Source organism: Salmo salar, chromosome 01, assembly GCF_965601325.2.
Source record: "Salmo salar chromosome 01, fSalSal1, whole genome shotgun sequence".
NCBI classification, from domain to species: domain Eukaryota; kingdom Metazoa; phylum Chordata; class Actinopteri; order Salmoniformes; family Salmonidae; genus Salmo; species Salmo salar.
This window is the reverse complement of record NC_138291.1, coordinates 175,167,350-175,194,711: the sequence shown is the minus strand read 5'-3', so window position 1 is coordinate 175,194,711 and position 27,362 is coordinate 175,167,350. Positions and strand designations below refer to the sequence as shown.

The following is a 27,362-nucleotide window of genomic DNA, read 5'->3' as shown; positions in this document are numbered from 1 at the left end:
ATTCCCTGTCTTAGTTCAGTTAGGATCAACACTTTATTTTAAGAATGTGAAATGTCAGAATAATAGTAGAGAGAATGATTTATTTCAGCTTTTATTTCTTTCATCACATTCCCAGTGGGTCAGAAGTTAACATACACTCAATTAGTACTTGGTAGCATTGCCTTTAAATTGTTTAACTTGGGTCAAACGTTTCGGGTAGCCTTCCACAAGCTTCCCACAATAAGTTGGATGAATTTTGGCCCCTTCCTCCTGACAAAGCTGGTGTAACTGAGTCAGGTTTGTAGGCCTCCTTGCTCGCACACACGCCTTTTCAGTTCTGCCCGCAAATTTTCTATAAGTTTGAAGCCAGGGCTTTGTAATGGCCACTCCAATACCTTGACTTTGTTGTCCTTAAGCCATTTTGCCACAACTTTGGAAGTATGCTTGGGGTCATTGTCCATTTGGAAGACCCATTTGCGAACAAGCTTTAACTTCCTGACTGATGTCTTGAGATGTTGCTTCAATATATCCACATAATTTTCCTCCCTCATGATGCCATCTATTTTGTGAAGTGCACCAGTCCCTCCTGCAGCAAAGCACCCCACAACATGATACTGCCACCCCCGTGCTTCACGGTTGGGATGGTGTTCTTCGGCTTGCAAGCCTCCCCTTTTTTCCTCCAAACATAACGATGGTCATTATGGCCAAACAGGACATTTCTCCAAAAAGTACGATCTTTGTCCCCATGTGCAGTTGCGAACCGTAGTCTGGCTTTTTTATGGCGGTTTTGGAGCAGTGGCTTCTTCCTTGCTGAGCGGCCTTTCAGGTTATGTCGATATAGGACTCGTTTTACTGTGGATTTAGATACTTTTGTACCTGTTTCCTCCAGCATCTTCACAAGGTCCTTGGCTGTTGTTCTGGGATTGATTTGCACTTTTCGCACCAAAGTACGATCATCTCTAGGAGACAGAAGGCGTCTCATTCCTGAGCGGTATGACGGCTGGTGGTCCCATGGTGTTTATACTTGCGTACTATTGTTTGTACAGATGAACGTGGTACCTTCAGACGTTTGGAAATTGTTCCCAAGGATGAACCAGACTTGTGGAGATCTACCATTTTTTTCTGAGGTCTTAGCTGATTTCTTTTGATTTTCCCATGATGTCAAGCAAAGAGGCACTGAGTTTGAAGGTAGGCCTTGAAATACATCCACAGGCACACCCCAATTGACTCAAATGATGTCAATTAGCCTATCAGAAGCTTCTAAAGCCATGACATAATTTTCTGGAATTTTCCAAGCTGTTTAAAGGCACAGTCAACTTAGTGTATGTAAACTTCTGACCCACTGGAAATGTGATACAGTGAATTATTTGTGTCATGCACAAAGTAGATGTCCTCACCGACTTGCCAAAACTATAGTTTGTTAACAAGAAAGTTGTGGAGTGGTTGAAAAACAAGTTTTAATGACTCCAACCTCAGTGTATGTAAACTTCCGACTTCAACTGTATTTGGTATTTGCAACACACGCTGAACAAATTGCGCACGCTGCCTTTCGCTCAGACTGTAGGCAATGCAATTTTTTAAGGTTTGGTTATGCTAATGATCCTCTGGCCAAATCATGCATTAGTTGGCTATTTTGAATGATTTTATGTAGAGCCAGAAGTTGGCTAATTAAGCTATATAATTTACTTAGGGAAAGCTTCCCTTGGACTTAATCGACACGCCGCCGATAAGCCCGTCAATCTACTAACCCCCATAGTATAAAAGTTGACCTATTCTATTGGTCAGCTTGTCAAGAAAGAACTAGCCTAAACAGATTGGGATCTATCGTCCCACAACTGTCCCAAACTCATACAACCAGTAGGCCTTAGCTACATCATTTTTTTTTTTTTTATGTTGATAAACCATTATTTCTTAACATTATTAGTGTAGCAATGCACACATGACAGTAGGCTACGAGCGAATGTCCATTTGGCTCCAGCTAAAAGGCTCTGTATGCTGTATGATAAATAAGATACATGACACGGGCTAATTTAATTCCACGGAATTATGCAAATTAACCCATAGACAGATAAGCATTGACTGGTCAAATATATTTACATCAACTGGTATTTACGTCACCGAATACCTATTTTTTACTTAAAAATCGCACTGTTGGTTAGGGCCTGTAAGTAAGCATTTCACTGTAAGGTCTACTAGACCTGCTGTATTCGGCGCACGTGACCAATAAACTTTGAATTGATTTCATTTGGAATAGGCTAAAAAGCATTATTTAGCAATGGGATTTTTTTTTCTTCTCCTGGACAATTGGCCAGTGCCAATTTTATTTAACGGAAACCCTGACGTGGGCAATGGCACGATTTTAGAGGCCCTTCTCTTGGCAGCAGAGACAACATTTTTCTGTTTTAACCTGTTGTGGATATGGGGCAGTATTTTCACGGCCGGATGAAAAAAACGTACCCGATTTAATCTGGTTACTACTCTTGCCCAGAAACTAGAATATGCATATTATTAGTAGATTTGGATAGAAAACACTGAAGTTTCTAAAACTGTTTGAATGGTGTCTGTGAGTATAACAGAACTCATATGGCAGGCAAAAACCTGAGAAAAGTCCAAGCAGGAAGTGGCCTGTCTGAGAATTTGTAGTTCTTCTTTTGGTTCTCTATCGAAACTACAGTATCTGTGGGGTTACGTAGCACTTTCTAAGGCTTCCATTGGCTCTCTAAAGCCTTCAGAAAGCGGATTGAGGCGTCTCCTGTCTCTGGGCAGAGTATAGTAGCTCAGTTTGTCAGTGGTCTGCCTGGTGACAAAGAGATTGGATATGCGCAGTCCCGCGACCATGCTGTTTTTTCTTTTCCTCTTTGAATGAATACACTATTGTCCGTTTGGAATATTATCACTATTTTACGAGAAAAATACCATAAAAATAGATTTTAAACAGCGTTTGACATGCTTCTAAGTACGGTAAAGGTACATTTTGATTTTTTTTGTCTCGAAATGCGCTCGTGCGTTACCCTTTGGATAGTGACCTGAACACACAAACAAAATGGAGGTATTTGGACATAACTATGGATTATTTGGAACAAAAACAACATTTCTTGTGGAAGTAGCAGTCCTGGGAGTGCATTCTGACGAAGATCAGCAAAGGTAATACAATTTTTCTAATAGTAATTCTGAGTTTAGTGAGCCCCGAACTTGGCGGGTGTCAAAATAGCTAGCCGTGATGGCGGAGCTATGTACTCAGAATATTGCAAAATGTGCTTTCGCCGAAAAGCTATTTTAAAATCTGACATAGCGATTGCATAAAGGAGTTCTGTATCTATAATTCTTAAAATAATTGTTATGTATTTTGTCAATGTTTATGATGAGTAATTTAGTAAATTCCCCCGAAGTTTTGGGTGGGAATGCATTTTCTGAACATCACATGCCAATGTAACAAGCTGTTTTTGGATATAAATATGAACTTGATTGAACAAAACATGCATGTATTGTATAACATAATGTCCTAGGAGTGTCATCTGATGAAGATCATCAAAGGTTAGTGCTTCATTTAGCGGTGTTTTGGGTTTTTGTGACATATATGCTTGCTTGGAAAATGGCTGTGTGATTGTTTTTGGCTATGTACTCTCCTAACATAATCTAATGTTTTGCTTTCGCTGTAAAGCCTTTTTGAAATCGGACAATGTGGTTAGATTAACGAGAGTCTTGTCTTTAAAATGGTGTAAAATAGTCGTATGTTTGAAAAATTGAAATTATTGCATTTTTGAGGTTTTTGTATTTCGCGCCACGCTCTATCTACCATTGGATATTGGCGAGGCGTTCCGCTAGCGGAACGTCTGTCCTCAACAGGTTTTAAATAAAGAAGACAGTGGTCCTCTCTCAGATAAACATTACAGTAGGGAAACAGTATAACAGTACAAGTCGTGGCCAAAAGTTTTGACAATGACACAAATATTATTTTTCACAAAGTCTGCTGCCTCAGTCTGTATGGTGGCAATTTGCATATACTCCAGAATGTTATGAAGAGTGATCAGAGGAATCGCAATTAATTGCAAAGTCCCTCTTTGCCATGCAAATAAACTGAATCCCCAAAAAACATTTCCACTGCATTTCAGACCTGCCACAAAAGGACCAGCTGACATCATGTCAGTGATTCTCTCGTTAACACAGGTGTGAGTGTTGACGAGGACAAGGCTGGATGGAGATCACTCTGTCATGTTGATTGAGTTCGAATAACAGACTGGAAGCTTCAAAAGGAGGGTGGTGCTCGGAATCATTGTTCTTCCTCTGTCAACCATGGTTATCTGCAAGGAAACACGTGCCGTCATCATTGCTTTGCACAAAAAGGGCTTCACAGGCAAGGATATTGCTGCCAGTAAGATTGCACCTAAATCAACCATTTATCATCAACAACTTCAAGGAGAGCGGTTCAATTGTTGTGAAGAAGGCTTCAGGGCGCCCAAGAAAGTCCAGCAAGAGCCAGGACCGTCTCCTAAAGTTGATTCAGCTGCGGGATCGGGGCACCCACCAGTACAGAGCTTGCTCAGGAATGACAGCAGGAGGGTGAGTGCATCTGCACACACAGTGAGGCAAAGACTTTTGGAGGATGGCCTGGTGTCAAGAAGAGCAGCAAAGAAGCCACTTCTCTTCAGGAATAACATCAGGGACAGACTGATATTCTGCAAAAGGTACAGGGATTGGACTGCTGAGGACTGTGGTAAAGTCGTTTTCTCTGGTGAATCCCCTTTCCGATTGTTTGGGGCATCCGGAAAAAAGCTTGTCCGGAGAATACAAGAAGAGCGCTACCATCAGTCCTGTGTCATGCCAACAGTAAAGCATCCTGAGACCATTCATGTGTGGGGTTGCTTCTCAGCCAACGGAGTGGGCTCACTCACAATTTGCCTAAGAACACAGCCATGAATAAAGAATGGTACCAACACATCCTCCGAGAGCAACTTCTCCCAACCATCCAGGAACAGTTTGGTGACGAACAATGCCTTTTCCAGCATGATGGAGCACCTTGACATAAGGCAAAAGTGATAACTAAGTGGCTCGGGGAACAAAACATCCATATTTTGGGTCCATGGCCAGGAAACTCCCCAGACCTTAATCCCATTGAGAACTTGTGGTCAATCCTCAAGAGCGTGTGGACAAACAAAAACCCACAGATTCTGACAAACTCCAAGCATTGATTATGCAAGAATGGGCTGCCATCAGTCAGGATGTGGCCCAGAAGTTAATTGACAGTATGCCATGGCGGATTGCAGAGGTCTTGAAAAAGAAGGGTCAACACTGCAAATATTGACTCTTTGCATCAACTTCATGTAATTGTCAATGACAGCCTTTGACACTTATGAAATGCTTGTAATTATACTTCAGTATTCCATAGTAACATCTGACAAAGATATCTAAAGACACTGAAGCAGCCAATTTGTGGAAATTAATGTGTCATTCTCAAAATTTTTGGCCACGACTGTACAGTGAGGGAAAAAAGTATTTGATCCCCTGCTGATTTTGTACGTTTGCCCACTGACAAAGAAAGGATCAGTCTATAATTTTAATGGTAGGTTTATTTGAACAGTGAGAGACAGAATAACAACAAAAAAATCCATAAAAATGCATGTCAAAAATGTTATAAATTGATTTGCATTTTAATGAGGGAAATAAGTATTTGACCCCCTCTCAATCAGAAAGATTTCTGTCTCTCAGGTGTCTTTTATACAGGTAACAAGCTGAGATTAGGAGCACACTCTTAAAGGGAGTGCTCCTAATCTCAGCTTGATACCTGTATAAAAAGACACCTGTCCACAGAAGCAATCAATCAATCAGATTCCAAACTCTCCACCATGGCCAAGACCAAAGAGCTCTCCAAGGATGCCAGGGACAAGATTGTAGACATACACAAGGCTGGAATGGGCTACAAGACCATCGCCAAGCAGATTGGTGAGAAGGTGACAACAGTTGGTTCGATTATTCGCAAATGGAAGAAACACAAAAGAACTGTCAATCTCCCTCGGCCTGGGGCTTCATGCAAGATTTCACCTCGTGGAGTTGCAATGATCATGAGAACGATGAGGAATCAGCCCAGAACTACACGGGAGGATCTTGTCAATGATCTCAAGGCAGCTAGGACCATAGTCACCAAGAAAACAATTGGTAACACACTACGCCGTGAAGGACTGAAATCCTGCAGCGCCCGCAAGGTCCCCCTGCTCAAGAAAGCCCGTCTGAAGTTTGCCAATGAACATCTGAATGATTCAGAGGACAACTGGGTGCAAGTGTTGTGGTCAGATGAGACCAAAATGGAGCTCTTTGGCATCAACTCAACAAGGGTTTTGCCACCAAGTACTAAGTTATGTTTTGCAGAGGGGTCAAATACTTATTTCCCTCAATAAAATGCAAATCATTTTATAACATTTTTGACATGCGTTTTTATGGATTTTTTTGTTGTTATTCTGCCTCTCGCTGTTCAAATAAACCTACCATTAAAATTATAGACTGATCATTTCTTTGTCAGTGGGCAAACGTACAAAATCAGCAGCGGATCAAATACTTTTTTCCCTCACTATATATGTAACATCATCATAGCTACTTACTTGACCCCCCATTGGTGGTCTCCCCTGTGGAAGATGACCAGGTTGTCGTCTGAGTCCAGGGCCAAACCGGACACCTGACCCAGCTGGAGTGGGCTCTCTGGCCAGTCCGTCACCTCTTCCAGATGGTACTCTACACACACACACACACACACACACACACACACACACACACACACACACACACACACACACACACACACACACACACACACACACACACACACACACACACACACACACACACACAGAGAGAGAGAGAGAGGAACGCCAGAAACCTGTGGTCAGCTTAACAATGCCATAGGGTCATTTCAAAGGAGGGAAAAATGACATCTGGCAAGTCATTCGCTAGCATGGGGTAATGTAAACCAAAGAGATTCCTAGCCGCCCTGGTGCAATGATCTCCTTTCTCACGTCCTCACCCACTGTTTCCTAATCTAGATAATCTGCTAATAGTTTGGATTAATCTAAAGTGGAATGATTTGACACACACTGTACATTGCCAGGTCTCCCTTGTAAAATAAGTATTCTGACTTCAAATGAGACTTCCTAAATAAATATAGGTTAAATAAAAAATTAAAAAACATCTGCATTCAGCAAGACACCATTTTTGGAATTGCTTGAGAGGACAGTGGAGGATGACCGCTGAGCTCAAATAAAAGTTTGCTGTGAGTCTAATGGAAGTGTATGTAAACACATTTCTGGCTAATATTGACGCATTAGCCTGAAAAATCTATTCACATTTAGTTGCTTGAGTGGATTTTCCTGCTCGTGCTCTTCTCTCGTTGATATGGTAACTAGGTCAAAGACCATTCACTGTAGACAATTACTAGACATAAGTAAACACATAATGAGACAAAGCTTATGTTAAGCATGACTTATGGCCCTCGACCAAAAACATTTTCGAAATTGCTAGCATTGGATAAAAATTAACTGCAACAGTTTAGCTAATGAAATTAAACCACATTGAGGTTTTCATTATAGGGCTAATAAGACAGAGCAGAGTGCAATAACATGTAATGATGCATGTAATCATATTAATCTACAGAATAATGAAGCGTGAGCATGTCGCACACAACCACAAACATACTCTGCAAACTTCTGATAAATAAAAACATAACAACTTCAACAGCTGCAAGAGAGACATTGTGAACTGTAGGTTGGAACGACATTTGGCTAGAAGGCATTACTGTACTGTAAATGGGGTCAAAAGGTCAAACGTCCAGTTGAACGTAAACACCAGCACTGGCTAAGCAATTAGGTGTAGTGAACATCTCAGGACACTTCTTCGCCTTATTAAAACGGTTTGATGATTGAAAAGAACCTATCATGACGCGGGGATGGCATTGTCAATCAAAAATCAATGAGTGGATTTGGTATGTGCTTAAAACGTGGTTGAAAAGTCGCTAGGCCAAAGCCTTAAAAGGGTTTCACATTCACAACAATAAAAAAGTTTACTTCAATTCGATTCATGACAAGTAATGAATGATTATGTAAAGTGCTTATGCCGGGCTTACGTAATGAATATGAAGACATCATATAGAACATAAGCCCTTTTCAAATATCCTACTGGTATTTCCCGGAAGTCCTCTTTCACAGAAAAACACAGATTTACATCGGCAAATACCACACGACCCAGTCGATGTTCAATATGCCAACATTCACTGCCTGCAACTCCATTCCACGCTGGCTGGCTGACTTCCCTAGGCAGTTTCTGCACTCAAAGGTACGACTGGGGCACCAACCCTCAGACAAACAGCTGAAAGCCTCTCTGCTGTATGAATAATTCACGGTATGATGTGGAGAGGAATGGCAATTAGTTGGTTAAAGTCTGGCCGGGGGACAAGGCACTCCAACCGGTCTTCTCTCCACCGCGCCCAGAAACAGGAGCAGATGCATGAAATCAAATTAATTTACACCAGTTTGTGTTGGTAATTGGATTTTCCACACCGGATTGATAGAGCCGGGACAGGCGGGCCGATAGGACGTATCCCTGATGTCGTTTGAGATTTGACATGGAAACTGGAATTGAGCAAGTCACAACAAGAGCTCCGTACCGCTAACAGCTGGTTGGTACAAAAGACAAAAAAAAACAACTCAATTGGTATTGAGTAAGGGAACCTACTCAAGTGAAACGTTCAATTAGATTTTTTTTGCAGCTGTCAGCAAGCTTTGTTTTAACAACAAAGAGAGGGGCGTTACAAAGGGGAAAGAAACACACCAGGAAGTCCTAAACTAGTCTTATTTCAACTCCTTTAAGCTTTGTGTTAATCTTGATGAATTTCTTAAAAATTGTATGTGGCGGAGCGCCCTTAAAGTACTGTATGTATTTTTTTTTAAATGGTCTAATAATTTCAATCAATCAAATCACCTCTGAGAATTGAGCCAAAATTGGGCATGCTAAACACTGGTCTGGAATCAGCCTTTGCTGCATGTCTCTTAATCTGAACCAGTTCGTTCAGAGCCTAAAGTTACCCCTGGACCAGCTACACTTCCAGTCTCATTTACATTTACATTTTAGTCATTTAGCAGACGCCCTTATCCAGAGCGACTTACAGTAGTGAATGCATACATTTCACACATTTTTTCCATACTGGTTCCCTGTGGGAATCGAACCCACAACCCTGGCGTTGCAAACACCATGCTCTACCAACTGAGCCACACGGGACACTCATCAGCATGTAGGCTATAGCGCCAACACTGGGTGATTATGCGGACCCTCACAATACCTGATTAATGAGCGCAATGAAATAGGAGGACATGGGAATAAAAATAAATGTAAAAAAAATAAAATAAAAAAAATCACATAAAAGGGCATGCCTTGGAATTGAAACATGCCAAAGCAAAAAGACGTCTTCCAAACACGGTTGATGTCACCTCCCCGGAAAACCCACCTTCTTCTTCATCATCATCGTCAATCTCGACCAGGGTGTTAGCTGGCATTAGCTTGCTCCCGGGAGGCCTGGCCGTAGCCTCTAACTGGTGAAACTTGTGCACTCTGTCCCTCACCAGTATAGCATCCTCTCTGTCCAGGAAGCCTAGCCTGGGACTGGGCCAGCCCAGGTCCTTCTTTTGAATTATGCTATCAATCTGAGCCACCAGTTTCGCCTGGGCACTCTGCGCCTCGCCGGGCGTATACTTATGCACGTGGACTACGTCCTCGCTCTCGCCTAGGAGTTTGGACAGAAGGGAATAGAAGTCACCTGCACACAGACAGACAGACAGATAGGCAGACAAAAGGAGGGAAAAAGAAAGGGAAGGGAAAGAAAGAAAAGGGGAAACATGGGAAGTGTGAATACAGGTGCGGAGAGGAAGGAGGAGAAGTGTAAGTGCATTCCATTGTAGATAGTGTTGCTGCGCAGCTGGAACAAGGTGTTAGCAGGAAACACAGACAAAGGTAGGTGTGATATAGCATGCAGTCGGACCGTTAGTTAAAAGGATAGCTGGCAAAATTCAAAATGCTAAATTCACAAATCTTAACGGAAATATCCACCAAAAACCACTCATTCCTTTAATTTACAGTGTTAAATAACACTAATATGTGAGAACAATATTTTTTGTGAACAAATGTTTAATTTTGGTGTAATAATATGGTTGGTAACAACATGGAAAATCGTTGTGTAAATCTTTTGCAGCTCAAGTCAACTATGTAATGCTCTCCCTACGCGCTGGCTGGCTAGCTAGCTAGCAAACATAGCTACACACAATAACACCAACGATAAAATCAGCATATAAAGTAGCTAGTTAGTGCAGTTTGTTTAGGTGATTTTACAGCTATCAATTTAGGAGTCCCCAATCTCACCATGTTCAACCTGAAGATGCCTCACAGAGTGGAGTCTAACATTCGCAACGGCAGACATACTTTTGAGGAGATGGAAAACGTTGCCCATGCCACCTCAATGGGCCGCACGGTGCATTCTGGGTGATTCTGGGACAAGTAGCGTGTGTACGGGAGTCTATTGGGCGCTAGCTCAAAAACCCAACATTAGCACAAATTTCGTCACCAAGAAGTACAACATTACAAATCTTTACAGAGATGTGAGATAATTAACTTGCTGTCTGTAACATCGTCTACCTTTGGAATTGTGACATTACATACTTTCAAGGAAAATAGGCACGTTTATCAACATACTTTGAGAAGGGAATGCTTGACCAATAGCTTAGCAACTGCGTGACGCAGCATGACAACGGGAACGAGATTGGTCGACAGCCTGCTAGGTGGGGCATTATACGCTCCTTCTTTCATTTGATTCCAATCTCCTTTCTATAATATCTCTGACAATGGCACCTTGCAATGCACCCTGGACTAAACATACAGACAGATAGGAAGAATGTGCTAGACCCTCCATTAAATGACAAAGTTCTCAGGTAGGAATATCGCTAAAAATATGAGAAGACATCCTCCCGAGTTATGACATCAGCCAGTATTGAAATCTGACATGTAAGATAGACGTTTTCACAATGTTAAAGTTGTTTTCCTATTAACTTCCAATGTAGTGAGAGAGACTTTATCACAGTGCTACGTCATACCAGCCGAATTGCTGCCCGCTTGAATGCCAATAACTCAGGTACATTTACATTTACGTCATTTAGCAGACGCTCTTATCCAGAGCGACACTGAAGCAGCCAACTTTGTGGAAAATCAGCAGCGGATCAAATACTTTTTTCCTCACTGGTACACGTGAAAACATGAAATGACCCAGGGAATCGATAGAACATCACTCAGCGATGCATAAAAACAATATAACATTGAAAATGGGTGAACCTTTCCTTTAACTTACAGCATTTTGACCAGTAGGGGGTTGTAACATTTTTGGTACTATCCTTTTCTGCGGCTAAATGTGCAGTACATAAAAATGCACAGTACATAAAATGTTACAACCCCTCCTCATATTATGTTATTGTACTACAAATAAATATATTGTGCTACAAATAAATCTCAAAAAGACTAACAGACACAATACAGAACACTATGGTTATGATATCTTCTTAGGTATGCCTACGTTAAACTACCATCTAGGCTAGGCCTAAATCCTTCACCAAGCTAGCCAACGGGTGGCAGGAAGTGTTCTGACTGGATCACTGTGTGTGTGCGATCATTCATTGCATTAACAGCTGCGATGGGAAGTGAGTGTCTCAGACCACTATGCATTCTGGAAAGCCACCCTACATCTACGGTGGCGTATAATCAATTTCTCAGCATAAAAAGGTCACATCTGAAAGCAAGAACAGCAATCACATCCCATAAAGACAATGGCACTGAACTCTGACATACTGCATAGCTGCACAAACACACACACACTGCATTTCAAAGAAGAGGCTTCTGCCCATTTTTAATAGGTTCATATTAAAGGTTAGGTAGCATAAATGTAACCAGATGTAACAAACATTTGTATTAGTATATGCATCAAAAGTCCCAAGACCTCACTTTTCTTTTTTTCGAGTTATGACATAAAGCTAATCATAATTCAGAAGAATGACAAAGAAATGTCGGAAAATGTTTTCCGGGGATTGGTGTAATATGGAAGACCCAGCAAGCCAGCCTATCCACTATAATGCAAACTCCAACAGAAATAACTTGAAATGTATAACTTCAAATTAAACCAAATCGTTTGCACTCATGACTACTGGTTTTAATTAAAATGTTCAGCAAATACTTTTGAATTGTTAGAAATCAACTTGAAAGGTTGCTAGCCAACTAACCTGCTAACGTTAGCCCTGTTAGCCTGCTAACTTTAGCCCCACCAGGCTACTAATGTTACGTTAGCAGTGCATGAGTCAACACCTAGCTTACAGCTTCATTTATCAAAGAATGTTAGCTATATGCAGTTATCTTAGCCAGCAGCTAGCTAGCCAGCCAGCTAAAGTTTGCTATTTAGCTATTAGCCTAGCCAACCACTACGGTTATGGTTGGCAAACTAAAGCTCAACTACTGGAGACCAGCTAGAACACAACTAACACAACACAACCAAAACATAAGCGCAGATTAAAAGCAAAGAGAGAGCAGAAACTTACAGATTGAAGGCTGGGGCCCATCTGATGGTAAAACGTTTAAAAGAGTGCAGGCTGAGTTAGCAACCAAAGCGAGGGGGAAGCAGGCGCTTCACTGGGCCAGCGGTTTGCTGATGTCAACGTTTTGAACAGAGTGCCCCATGGTGGCGGTCGGGTTATGGTATGGGCAGGCATAAGCTACGGACAACGAACACAACTGCATGTTATCGATGGCAATTTGAATGTACAGAGATACCGTACACGAGATCCTGAGACCCATTGTCGTGCCATTCATCCGCCGCCATCATCTCATGTTTCAGAATGATAATGCACGGCCGCGTGTCGCAAGGATCTGTACACAATTCCTGGAAGCTGAAAATGTCCCAGTTCTTCCATGGACTTCAAACTCACCAGACATGTCACTCATTGAGAAATTGTTGCATGTTGTGTTTATATTTTTGTTCAGCGTACATGCAGCGTACATGCTAGCATGACTAGTGGCTAACATTAGCCAACTTGAACTAGCCACCGAGCTAGCATACGAACTCGGTAGCACAGAGTAGATCCTCCATATGATGTTGAGAAATAGCGCATTGTGGGTCGTTTAGAAGATATCCAGAAATAAGGTAATTAATAAATATGTAATAACACAAAAACATTAACTATGTTTGTACTTATAGGTAACCAAATCGTAACTACAACTAAGTCTTTGACCACACTGTTGTTATAATGTTGAGTAAAAACTCATGTTTCCTACCCTTTAAACTAGTTTGGTGCTGAATGCTACAGTGTTGTATCATCAGGAAAAAAATTATCACGGTTATCCGTTCTCTTGATCAGTCATCCCTTGTGTGTTTAAGAGAGCTTCCTTCAAAAAGTGTAGCTCAATTCCAACAATAATCTCTCATAAACACCTTTTATCTGTCTTTATCGGTTCAGGGAGTCCTCTTTAACGTACAGAGGCACACACATACAGTAGTTGAGCTCCACCCACTGTGATATATGAACTGTAGCAGCTCCTTATTTATTGAGCCCATTCATCAGAGGCAGGATCGGCAAACACACACAGACAACACCAGAAGCCCTGAATGACAGCCAGTGGATTTGTGTCCTAATAACAGCAAAGGAAAATATAGCAAGCCATTTATCAAACTGTCCCGATCTGGAGAGGCCCAGATAATAAGAGGATCAGATTCTCAGGGAGGGAGGGAGGGAGGGAGGGAGGGGGAAAGGGAGAGAGAGGAGGGGGAAAGGGAGAGAGAGAGAAAAAGAGAGAGAGGGAAAGAAGGGGGGGAGAGAGAGAGGGAAGGCGGGGGAGAGAGAGAGGGAAGGAGGGGGAGCGAGTGAGAGAGGGGGAGGGAGACAGAAATAGATGGAGAGAGGGAGGGAGAGAGACATAGATAGGTAGAGAGAGGGAAGGAGAGAGGGGGGGAGGGGAGAACGAGGTACATGGAGGGAGGGAGGGAGGGAGGGAGGGAGGGAGGGAGGGAGGGAGGGAGGGAGGGAGGGAGGGAGGGAGGGAGGGAGGGAGGGAGGGAGGGAGGGAGGGAGGGAGGGAGGGAAAGAACAAAATGACAGTGATTGAATGTGTGAATATATGGGTGTTTGTATGAGAGGAGAGAGAGAGAGAGGGGGGGAGAGAGAGGTGGAGAGAGACAGAGCGAGACTAACCAGGTTTACATCCAATATTTTTACGCGATTAAAACAGCTAATTTGTTGGTAAACTTTTCAAAAGTCGACAAAAGAAAAGTCAGGGCTCTGTACAGGCCAGTCAAGTTCTTCCACATCTCGACAAACCATTTCTGTATGGATGGGGGCATTTTCATGCTGAAACAGGAGAGAGGCTTCCCCAAACTGTTGCCATCATCTAGAATGTCATTGATGCTGTAGCGTTAAGATTTCCCTTCACTGAAACTAAGGGTCCTAGCCCAAACCATGAAAAACAATCCCAGACCTTTATTCCTTATCCACTTAACTTTACAGCTGGCACTATATGCATTGGGGCAGGTAGCGTTCTCCTGACATCCGCCAAACCCAGATTTGTCCGTCGGACTGCCAGATGGTGCAGCAGGATTCATCACTCCAGAGAATGCATTTCCATTGCTCCAGAGTCCAATGGCGGCAAGCTTAACACCACTCCAGCCGACGCTTGGCATGGCGATCGTAGGCTTGTGTGCGGCTGCTCGGCCATGGAAACCCATTTCTTGAAGCTCCCAATGAACAGTTATTGTGCTGACGTTGCTTCCAGAGGCAGTTTGGAACTCAGTAGTGACGGTTGCAACTGAAGACAGACAATTTTTACACTCTACACGCTTCAGCGGTTCCCTTCTGTTAGCTTGTGTGGCCTACCACTACGCAGCTGAGCCGTTGTTGCTCCTAACGTTTCCACTTCACAATAACAGCACTTACAGTTGACTGGCAGAAATTTTACAAACTGCCTTGTTGGAAAAGTGGCATCCTATGACGTTGCCACATTGACATTCACTGAGCTCTTCGGTACGGACAATTATACTGCCAATGTTGGTGTATGGAGAATGCATGGCTGTGTGCTCAATTTTTTACACCTGTCTGCAACGGGTGTGGCTGAAATAGCCGAATGAACTAATTTGAAGGGGTGACCACATACTTTTGAAGTGTTATCTGTGACCAACAGATGCATATCTGTATTCCCAGCAGTGGAGGTTCCTCAGAGGAGGAAGGAGACGACCATCCTCCTTAGTGAATTTCATAAAAATAGTAAAACATTAAAAAAAGTTATCCTTTTTAGCTAAAACTACACTAAATATAACCACGTCCCCAAATAACTGATTAAAACACACTTTTTGCAATGGTCTACAGTAGTCCCAACAGCACTCTGTAGGGTAGCACCACGGTGTAGCTGGAGGACAGCTAGCTCCCATCCTCCTCTGGGTACATTGACTTCCGATACAAAACCTAGGAGTCTCATGGTTCTCACACCCTTCCATAAACTGACACAGTAATTATGACAACTTCCAGAGGACGTCCTCCAACCTATCAGAGCTCTTACAGCATGTACTGACATGTTGTCCACCAAACAAAACACTGTGCTCAAAAAGAGGGATGCTATGTTAGCTAGCTGGCTATGACTATCCAACACAACACTGGAACTCTTGCAAGTCAAGGTAAGCTTTTGGTTTTATTAATTTATTGCCACTGGGGCCCGCCTGTGTAAGTGACAAACTGCTTAGTGACTGTACACTAACGTTACTGCATGATTGTAGCGGGTTTACTAACACGTTAGTTCTATTAGCTAATATGGTGACAACGATGTAGGCTGTGTGTTGCGGTTTTGTGAAGTCCACAAGAGAAGGGAGAATGTGAGAGGAGGAAAGCGTATAGATGCGAGAAGGCGGCAGGTAGCCTAGTGGTTAGAGCGTTGGGCCAGTAACCGAAAGGTTGCAAGAAGCGACAAGGTAAAAATCTGTCGTTCTGCCCCCGAACAATGCAGTTAACCCACTGTTCCTAGGCTGTCATTGAAAATAAGAATTTGTTCTTAACTGACTTGCCAAAGGTAAAAAAAATATATATAATAATTTTAAAATACAATGTGGCTGCTGTGAAAGTGAACTGTGTTTACGAATAATCAGGGGTGTATTCATTCCGCCGATTCTGTTTGAAAACGTTTTCTTAAACGGAAGCAAACGAAACAAAAACGGGGATTTGCAACTGTTGGACTAATGATTAAATCCTAGATAATGATTAAATCAGCTAGATGCAGGCAAGAGTGTACAAGGCGGTATTGAATATGGCACTGTCTGTCCATGTGTCACGGTCTGTCACCTAAATATTTTCTCTCGACCTGTGTGCACCTACATTGTAAACTTTCATTCATAGGCTAGTTTGTAGCAACCTCATGATGGGTATTGGGAAAATTTGAGTATCATGTAATAGCCTAAAACTATCGCTGTTACATTGAGCTGGGTGAATAGAATATGAATGACAGTCATCCAATATGCTGTAATAGAAATAAGGCCATGCTCATAAAAAACAAAATCGTCCTCCCTCATCTTAAACGGCACTGACCGCCACTGATTCCCAGTCATGTGAAATCAATAGATTAGGGCCTAATGAATTTATTTAAATTGACTGATTTCCTTATACTGATTATACTGATTTCGTCTTCCTTTGGCAGCCTCTCCTTACAGTTCTCTGCTGCCAATGACTGGAACGAACTGCAAAAAACTCTGAAGCTGGAGACTCTTACCTCCCTCACTAGCTTTAAGCACCATCTGTCTGTCACGTCCTGACCAGTAGAGGGTGTAGTTGGGTCAGGACGTGGCAGAAGAGAAGTGTGTGTTTTTGATTGTTTCGTTGATTTTGGCCGTGTGACTTCCAATCAGGCACAGCTGTAGAGGGTTGTGGCTGATTGGGAGTAACACATAAGTTGCCTACGTTTCCTTTGTGTTTCGTGGGTAATTGTTCTTGTCATAGTGGTTGCACCTGACAGGACTGTGTTGGCTGTCAGTTTTTCTTGTTTTGTGTAGTTGTAAAGTGATCGTTCAATTAAATATGACGAACCCTAACTCCGCCGCATTTTGGTCCATTCCTGAAGACAGCCGTTACAGAATTACCTACCAAACCAGGACCAAGCGACGGAGGAGGAAGGAGCAGCAGGAGTACAGCGTGATGGGAACAAATCCTGGACGGAGAGGGACCATGGACTCAGGCTGGGGATTATCGCCTCCCGCAGTGGGAGATTGAAGCGGCGAGAGCGGAGAGGCGCTATTACGAGGAGAGAGAGCGCAACGAGCACGAGAGGCAGCCCCAATAATTTTTTTGGGGGGGGCACACGGGACAGTCGGCGGAGCCGAGGTCGGAACCAGAGCCAGTCGGGTTGACATTGGAGGTGAGCGAGGGGTACGAGGCAGAGACTGTGAAGGAGTTAATGGGGAAATTAAAGGAGAGAGAGATGAGAGAGCTGCTAGTGTGGTGCATAAAGTACGGCATTCGCCCTAATGAGCGTGTCGTGGGAATGATGTCACCTGAGGCAGCTCTCCATACTCGTCCTGAGGTGCGTGCTGGTTGTCTGGTAAAGACTGTGCCTGCGCCCAGAAACAGGCCTCCTGCATGTCTTCCCAGCCCTGCACGTCCTGTACCTACACCCAGAACCAGGCCTCCTGCATGTCTTCCCATCCTGGTCAAGCCCATGCCTCCTCCACGGACCAGTCCTCCAGTGGGTCTCCCTATCCTGGTCAAGCCCGTGCCTCCTCCACGGACCAGTCCTCCAGTGGGTCTCCCTATCCTGGTCAAGGCTGTGCTTCCTCCAAGGACCAGTCCTCCAGTGGATCTCTCCACCCTGGTCTCTCCTGTGCCACCTCCTCAAACCAGGCCTCCAGCGGGTCTTCCCAGACTGGTGAGTCCAGGGCCTGCGCCCAGAGCCAGGCCTCCTTCATATCTCCCCAGCCTGGTAAATCCTGAGCCGGATCTGCCAGAGTGGCCCGTCGTGCCGGATCTGCCAGAGTGGCCCGTCGTGCCGGAGCTGCCAGAGTGGCCCGACTGCCCGGAGCTGCCGGAGTGCCTCGCCTGTCCTCCGGCCCAGCCCGAGTGGCCCGCCTGTCCTCCGGCCCAGCCCGAGTGGCCCGTCTGTCCTCTGGCCCAGCCCGAGTGGCCCATCTGCCCGGATCTGCCAGGGTGCCTCGCCTGTCCTCCGGCCCAGCCCGAGTGGCCCGCCTGTCCTCCGGCCCAGCCCGAGTGGCCCGCCTGTCCTCCGGCCCAGCCCGAGTGGCCCGCCTGTCCTCCGGCCCAGCCCGAGTGGTCCGTCTGCCAGGGTCAGCCCGAGTGGCCCGTCTGCCCGGCGCAGCTATCGGCGCCACCAAAGTGGACGACGCCGAAGGTGGAGCGAGGTTTACGTCCCGCACCTGAGCCACCTCCAGGATAGGTGGGTTGGGGGAGGGAGGGTGTAGCACAGTGCCGTCGTTGACGGCAGCCACCCTCCCTTCCCTCCCTTTTTGTTTAGGGGATTTTTTTTGTTTGTTGTCGTTCTGTTTTTTTTTCTGTGTGTTGTGTAGGTGCATTTCGGGGTATGCACCTTTGAGGGGGGGGGGGGGGGGGTACTGTCACGTCCTGACCAGTAGAGGGTGTAGTTGGGTCAGGACGTGGCAGAAGAGAGGGTTGTTTTTGATTGTTTCGTTTATTTTGGCCGTGTGACTTCCAATCAGGCACAGCTGTAGAGGGTTGTGGCTGATTGGGAGTAACACATAAGTTGCCTACGTTTCCTTTGTGTTTCGTGGGTAATTGTTCTTGTCATTGTGGTTGCACCTGACAGGACTGTGTTGGCTGTCAGTTTTTCTTGTTTTGTGTAGTTGTAAAGTGATCGTTCAATTAAATTTGACGAACCCTAACTCCGCCGCATTTTGGTCCATTCCTGAAGACAGCCATTACACTGTCAGAGCAGCTCACAGATCACTGCACCTGAAGCTGGAGACTTTTCTGCCCATTTAAGGTACTCCAAAGTCTTGTTCCATTGTGTTTTATGTAATTTATCTTGGTTTGGTAATATCATTTATTCTTATTTTTGTTAAGTTTAGTCACAACATTTCTCAATTCATAGTACAGTATGTCAATCAATCAGCTGAGCATCCTGACTTATTTGCCACCTCTTATGGCATCATTTCATTGAACCACACAATTGTTCAATTCACCATCAATCCAGAGGGCTCTAAGAGTTCTCACAGTTAATTTCTTAACAATTGGCATTAATACTTGTACAAATATTTCCAGTGCTGCATCTGGATTCACTTCCTCATACACATCAGACCAACATACATGTATTTACATCTTCAACAAAAGAGTCCTGAGAAAACATTTTGTATGATCTCTTAAATTATTTTAGGCCCAACCTTTGGCACTTTGTCTTTCCTTGTCATTGCCAAAGGTTATGGTCACGACAACTAATGGAAACTGATATTACTTTGGAGCAAAGCTCTACAGCATTATTAAAGATATTACCAATACAAGTGGATGTCACAGATCCAACACTATTGGTATGCACTCTAGTTGTTTGAGTGATAACCTGGGTCATATTACAGGCATTAGTCACAGTTAGAAGGTTCCTCTCGAGAGAACAGCTAGTTAGTTGCTAACCAGTCAATGTTCAGGTCACTCAGAAAATAGACCTCTCTGTTAACATCACATACACTATCAAGCATTGCACACATATTATCCAAGTACTGACTGTTAGCACTTAGCGGCCTATATCAACACCCCAAAATAAGAGGCTTTAGATGAGGCAGGTGAACTTGCAACCAAACCATGTCATCAACATTTGACATGAGATCATCTCTAAGCTTTAAGGGAATATGGTTCTGAACATATACCGCAATACCTTCCCCATAGGCATTCCTGTCTTTTCTGTAGATGTTATGACCTTGTATTGCTATATCAAAGGAATTATCTAAGTGAGTTTCAGAGATGGCCAGTATATGAATGTTATCCAATGTTAGTAAGTTATTGATTTTATAAACCTTATTTCTAAGGCTACATACAGCATATTAATATGGGCTATTCTTAGCCCTTTCCTGGGTAGCTTATCGACATCATATATAAAAAATCGAATAAAACATTATTTAGCAAATAGTCAGCCAATCAGGCTCTTGTAAGTGTCAGTTTGTGTATATGTGATGTTGGGTTGAAGCTACTGATCCGGAAGTTTGGCTCTCTCAGTCCTCCTAGGCTTGTGGGTGGGAGGGTGGACAATGAGCTTGTCGTAGCAGATGTAAGCAATGTTCTCACGCTCTCTGGCAGCTTTCATAGCTGGGATAAGCTATTTCCACCTCTGGCGCACAGCTTCAGAGAAGTCCTCGTTGAGGAAGATGTTGGTCCCTCTCAAGTTCTTGGCTCTTTCCAGAACAGTCATCTTGTCCTTGAACCTAAGAGAACTTGACCTCTATCGGCCTGGGTCTGTCACTTGGGCTCGTCACAGGTTTTCCAGACCTGTGGGCGTGGCTCCACCTCAATCTTTCTATGATCCATCTGCAGCTTTTTTTTGATCATTTTTAACTTTCTTCTCAGACTCCGAACAGGTCTCTTGTGGAGACTTTGGTATGCCATCCACAACAATGTTATTCCTCCTGGATTGTCCCTCTAGAAAGTCTGTTTAATGATTTATAGACAGTGCTGATGTCATGTCTCGTGGACTTAGTGCTTTGTTATCTTGCTGCTTTTTCATGACATCCACCTCTCCTTGTAAGAACTGCAAACTGTTCTGAAGGACTTGGACCACTCTGGTCAGACATCCACCTCTCCCTGGGAGAACTGCAAACTGTTCTGAAGGACTTGGACCACTCTGGTCAGACATCCACCTCTCCCTGGAAGAACTGCAAACTGTTCTGAAGGCCTTGGACCACTCTGGTCAGACATCCACCTCTCCCTGGAAGAACTGCAAACTGTTCTGAAGGCCTTGGACCACTCTGGTCAGACATCCACCTCTCCCTGGGAGAACTGCAAACTGTTCTGAAGGCCTTGGACCACTCTGGTCAGACATCCACCTCTCCCTGGAAGAACTGCAAACTGTTCTGAAGGCCTTGGATCTCTCTGGTCAGACATCCACCTCTCCCTGGGAGAACTGCAAACTGTTCTGAAGGCCTTGGATCTCTCTGGTCAGACATCCACCTCTCCCTGGGAGAACTGCAAACTGTTCTGAAGGCCTTGGATCTCTCTGGTCAGATAGTACATTATTTTGTCAGTTGAGTCCACCAGTATTTGGACAAAGCGCTTGAATCTATGTTCCTGTAACAATTGCTTGTAGACATCTTGTTGTTGATTTTAACTTTGGGCGGCATGATGGTAGCAACCTAGGCTAACGCTGGTACTCCGAGCAATTCCAGCCGGCACAGCTCACAGGGCTGATGGAAACCACAATAAACAGCAGGGATTTAAATAGCTACAAGCCCAGGACAATCCGTGGTCCCAGCCACAAGGGCTAACCCCGTCATGGGCTGTGTTCAAACTATCCCAGACAGACAGACAGTAGCAGTACCAGCAACATTTTAACACTACATACCGCAACATTTTTTGTGACAAAACCATCAGTATCGTTGAAAATGCAATGGGAACCCATTTAACTTGTATTTTTTGGTTCGGCACACTGGAATTTAACCGTAGAGTTATTTTAACGTGCACTACATCATCACACACAGCTTTTTATCCGCAACAAGTCAATTTGATGGAAATGCATCTCTGGTGGGAAAATGCGCATCTCTGGTGGGAAAATGTGCATACATTATTTATGCCGATTTTAGAATATTTGCATGAAAATCTGTTGCCAATTGGATGGAGACCTAGATAGTGATGGAAACCTAGCTACTGATATGAAGAAATGAAAAAACAACATCCTCATTAAGGAAGCTTGATAAGGGGGAGGACAGCCCTATTTTATCCAGTAGTTTTGGCATATCGTGTTGATACCACGGCTTTTCTCTATTGCAGCGTTTGTTTGTCTGAGTCTGACATATTTGTACTTATACTCAAGGATCCCAACTAAGACGCAGGGATACCAATTGCTCGCTTCGCATCTTAAAACAAATCTACCGTCAAACAGTATTTCAAGGGCACTCTAGATAAAGCTTCCTCCCATTCCTCCGGTCTTGAGTTTATCTAACAGAGAGAAAAGTGAGTGCCACGGCACAACGCATCATCAGCCAGCAAACTCAATAAAAAACAGCTGGGGAGCAGAGGAGGTGGGTCATGCGTTGTCGTGGGTTTCGTTTTGGTAGCCATGGCAACCCGGTTAACCTATTTGTCATGGTGGAAATAAGCAAATGGAAGGGGGAGTGATTACCCACATGGCTCTGGAAGGGAGAGTGATTACCCACACGGCTCTGGAAGGGAGAGTGATTACCCACACGGCTCTGGAAGGGAGAGTGATTACCCACACGGCTCTGGAAGGGAGAGTGATTACCCACACGGCTCTGGAAGGGAGAGTGATTACCCACATGGCTACGGAAGGGAGAGTGATTAAACACACGGCTACGGAAGGGGGAGTGATTACCCACACGGCTCTGGAAGGGGGAGTGATTACCCACACGGCTCTGGAAGGGGGAGTGATTACCCACACGGCTCTGGAAGGGAGAGTGATTACCCACACGGCTCTGGAAGGGAGAGTGATTACCCACACGGCTCTGGAAGGGAGAGTGATTACCCACACGGCTCTGGAAGGGGGAGTGATTACCCACACGGCTCTGGAAGGGGGAGTGATTACCCATACGGCTACGGAAGGGGGAGTGATTACCCACACGGCTACGGAAGGGGGAGTGATTACCCACACGGCTCTGGAAGGGGGAGTGATTACCCACACGGCTCTGGAAGGGAGAGTGATTACCCACACGGCTCTGGAAGGGAGAGTGATTACCCACACGGCTCTGGAAGGGAGAGTGATTACCCACATGGCTCTGGAAGGGGGAGTGATTACCCACATGGCTACGGAATGGGGAGTGATTACCCACACGGCTCTGGAAGGGGAAGTGATTACCCACATGGCTATGTAGAACTACATTATTATTATTTGGCAGGTCAGGAGTTCCCATCAACTGGTACAGAAATGTAAAATCTGTGACGTCATGACTGTGTAGCATACTGTGTAACATGCTGTGATGTCATGACTGTGTAGAATCCTGTGATGTCATGACTGTGTAGCATCCTGTGATGTCATGACTATGTAGCACACTGTGTAGCATCCTGTGATGTCATGACTGTAACATACTGTGTAGCATAATGTGATGTCATGACTGTGTAACATACTGTGTAGCATCCTGTGATGTCATGACTGTGTAACATACTGTGTAGCATAATGTGATGTCATAACTGTGTAGCATGCCATCATCCCATGACAGCTAATAACAGATCTTTGCTTCTGTCACTTCCAAAAAGGATTCCAGATAAAAATACAGCACACTTTTTGAAAACGATTCCCATAACTTGATCCCCCCCTAATATCAACAAGGAACAAAGTAGATTAGGGTGACAGATTTATGGACTTCCCAGAGCCAAATAGATTAGTCTGTTTGCACACAGTCTGTTCAAACAGTACAACTTTCCCCCACATACGGAACAGAGCAGAGCTCGGCAATTATACCCTACTGTAGCTATAGTCACATTTCTATACCGTTTATGTAAAAATACTTTGAATATTGCATATAGCACCTCTTTGTACTGGCAAGGTCATATCTGAGCCACTGGCATCGGCTCTGTATTCATTAATATATTCCACAGTTAGTAGATGACTCTTGCCTGGGCTGTTGTTTCAATGGCTAGTGATGTTAGCATCACATAGAGAGGTGTGAGGGGTAGTTGTTGGGAAAAACAGCTTGCACAACAACTAGGCTTCCATTTTCTTTTTTTCTTTTTTCTGTCAGTTTCCCCTTAGAAATTTGTGATAAAACAACAGAGTAAGACAACGAGACTTCATTTTAAGTATCTACGAGTCTTAGAAAAACTCTATATAAATCCAAAAGTACATTACTTCCGTTAGGGCCTCTAGGATCTCAAATGGCATTCCAGCATATCCAGGATGTCTTAGATATCCTGGCTACGTTTGTAACCCAAGTATTCTCTCATCAGGAATGCTGAATGTACTAGTACACAGTATCAACTCATGTTTCAGAGCTGGCTTGGCTAATAGCTGCTCTGCTCTCTCTCTCGCGCGCTCTTCAACCGGGGCGCGTAGCGTGACCTTGTGACCTTGTGTACAGCATGATGTCATTATGGGCCCGCTCTTGGGCAGGAAACGATGCGTTCTGCTGGAGAGGAAGAAAGAAAGGAGCCATGTTGTCGCTAATGGAGACTGGAATCTCCCAGGACGGTGCCGAAGCAATCTGGCATCTTAAATACCAGACAAGCTGGCGATTGGCCACAACACAGCGCTCGGCGCTCGTTCAGTCACAACTCATTTAATAAGAGTATCAAAGCAAGGCAAGCCGGTTGCCGGTCCCCACCCCGCCAAGGAACTGGTAAAGCCGACACATGAGCCCCTTAATGATAATGGGACTGTCTGCCAGTCAACCGATGCCAATTTACAACACGTTGCTCTGTGGTTTGATTGTCTGCTCTGCTCGCTTGGTCCCATGATAGATCGTTAGCTCTGATGACGCTCGACAGCTGAACAAAGTGCCAGATCTGACCATTTCAATAACAACATCATAACACATTATCAATATAGCCAAACAAAATATAGCTTTATCAATTGTTAGAACCCTGTCATTTTATAGCCTGGCGTGATTATTGGAGATATCACTTGACAAAACACTGTCACTTCCGATCCTCACACTTGTCTATATGACTACTGGCGTACTTTGCCCTGACTGAAGCCTAAATGTTATCTAACTGTTCAAAGATTATCCTCTATTGTTTTAAAATTAGCACATTTTAATTCATGGTCTGAAAAACAAAACTGTTCAGAACCCCTGAATGTTAAACAGAATTCCTGCTGGGCTCACGGTGCCCCGAGGGAGTTCCTGTAGTAGTCCTTGCTTCGGTAGATTGAAGGACAAGCACCTCTGTGTGACTCCACAACATTACACTTTCTTGCTTGCTTTGCTTGTCTGGATATGCTGATTCGTGAATATGCAATGTGTTCTGTATCCTGTTCTAGCCCCCACATCGTGAAATGAAATCTCAGCAGGGAATGCCAGGATAAAAGAGTCCAGCATCATGAGACGTTCTCCGCCTCCGATCAACACATGCGCATAGGAATGCTTCCAAAATGGTACTCCCTGTTCACTGCACTATATAGGGAATAGGGTGCCATTTTGGGATGCAATCATCAAATAGCAGCCCAGGTGTAAGATCAAAGCAAATCGCTTGGGTGCCCTCCCATCTCCCCTCCCCTCTCCTCCCCTCCCCCTCCTCATCTCCCCAGTCTTCTCCCCTCCCATCTTCTCATCTCCCCTCCCCTCTTCTCATCTCCCCTCCCACCTCTTCTAATCTCATCTCACCTCTTCTCCCCTCCCATCTTCTCATCTCCCCGCCCATCTTCTCATCTCCCCTCCCCTCTTCTCATCTCCCCTGCCATCTTATCTCCCCTGCCTACCTCACTCCATTTTCTCATCTCCTCATCTCCCATCCCTCCCATCTTCTCATCTCCCCTCCCCTCTTCTCATCTCCCCTCACTCCATTTTCTCCTCTCCCCTCCCTCCCTCCCCCCTCCCTCCATCTTCTCATCTCCCAATCATCTCCCCTCCCCTCATCTCCACTCCCCTCATCTCCGCTCCCCTTTCCTCCTCATCCAGGCTGCATCACACCCGGCCATGATTGGGAGTCCCATAGGGAGGCGCACAATTGGCCCAGCGTCGCCCGGGTTTGGCCGGGCGAATAAAGGTTACATTTCTTTTTTTTTTTTTATAATCTCCCCTCTTCTTATCTCCCCTCCTCCTCATCTTCCTTCCCCTTCATCCACCTACTCTACAGACAGGTTATGACATGTATTGGCTTCTTTACTCCAGCTGTTCCTCACCTTTCTCTCTCAGAAAGATTAACAACGACACGTGTGAACGCGCAAACCAAACACCGTGATCAAAATGGCCACCTCGAACACAAACTAGATTTATGCAAATCTGCTGTGTTTAAATATTCCCCTGTGTTGTTGCCTTAGGAGCCGGGAGAGAGGAGATAGAACAATGGATTCAAAGGGAGTGAGCAAGCCACCGCTTCTAATAGCCTTGAACAAGGTGTGAGATGAGCTTAGCATTTCCATGGCAACGGGGGGCTTGGATGAGCCAATCCCCTGTCGTCGGGTACAGTGCGCTCATAGCTACCTTCAACATTCTCACACCTACTGGCACACAAAGACACAGTGGTTAGGGAGAGAACAAGAGAACTCTGACTCATCTCCTAGATCTACAGTACGGCAAAGAGCTAATGCTTTTGGAATGATAATGCCCTGGAACCAGACTTATTATACAGCACGATCTCTGAGATCTTAACCATTTTTTGCTTTCCCCGACTGATTCTTTTGCACAGCCACCCGCCTCACATTGTCACACGGGTTTCTTCGCAGTAACAATTCCTCATGTCATTTCATTGGTATCCTTTCCCTCATCATCATCATCATCACTCTACCGCAGAAGGATTAGGACTTTCAGAGACATATTAGGATCGAATTAAGTCTTTCTTTCATTACAAACAGAAATTGAAAGGATCACTGCCACTACCTCACTTAAAACCAAGGTGCATGAATTGATGAGCAAACCGAGGTAGAGAGGAGATTAATTAACACTTGGAGGACAAATGGAATAAAATAAAATAAATCTTCTTTATTGCAAAAAAGTAGAACCAAGGCGTTTTGGCTTTTGGCCTTAAGGTTTTTTACAGAAATAAGAAGGAATGAGGCTTTGAAACATTTCAAAATGTTCTCAGGGAACAATCACAAAGAATATGCAAATAAAAACATGTGATTGGTTAAAACAGTTGTTGAAAGTTGCACTGACCAATGGAATATGAAAACACTAAAATAACATGAAATTATATAATTTTGATGTTGGTTCTACTTTTTGCAGTACAAACTGAGAGAAAATACAGCATATATGGTTGTTGTGCTGTAGAAAACAGTGGTATTGCTGTAGAAAACGGTGGTATTGCTGTAGAAAACGGCGGTGTTGCTGTAGAAAACCGTGGTATTGCTGTAGAAAATGGCGGTATTGCTGTAGAAAACGGTGGTATTGCTGTAGAAATGGCGGTATTTCTGTAGAAAACAGTGGTATTGCTGAATAAAACAGTGGTATTACTGTAGAAAACAGTGGTATTGCTGTAGAAAACAGTGGTATTGCTGTAGAAAGCGGCGTTATTGCT

General features: G+C 44.3%; 1 protein-coding gene across 4 annotated transcripts in view; it reads right to left on the bottom strand.

Moving 5' to 3' along the window:
- Positions 1 to 27,362, bottom strand: part of pam (peptidylglycine alpha-amidating monooxygenase) — a 181,857-nt gene that overhangs the window by 39,723 nt on the left and 114,772 nt on the right. For 3 of the 4 annotated variants that reach the window (XM_082956764.1, XM_082956762.1, XM_014145629.3), the window contains exons 16-17: positions 9,464 to 9,772; positions 6,573 to 6,702 (exon numbers count right to left, since the gene is read on the bottom strand). In XM_082956764.1, coding sequence (XP_082812890.1) covers positions 6,573 to 6,702; positions 9,464 to 9,772 — 439 coding nt within the window. The remainder of the gene's footprint in view (positions 1 to 6,572; positions 6,703 to 9,463; positions 9,773 to 27,362) is intronic. The other variant, XM_082956769.1, reaches the window with a different exon arrangement.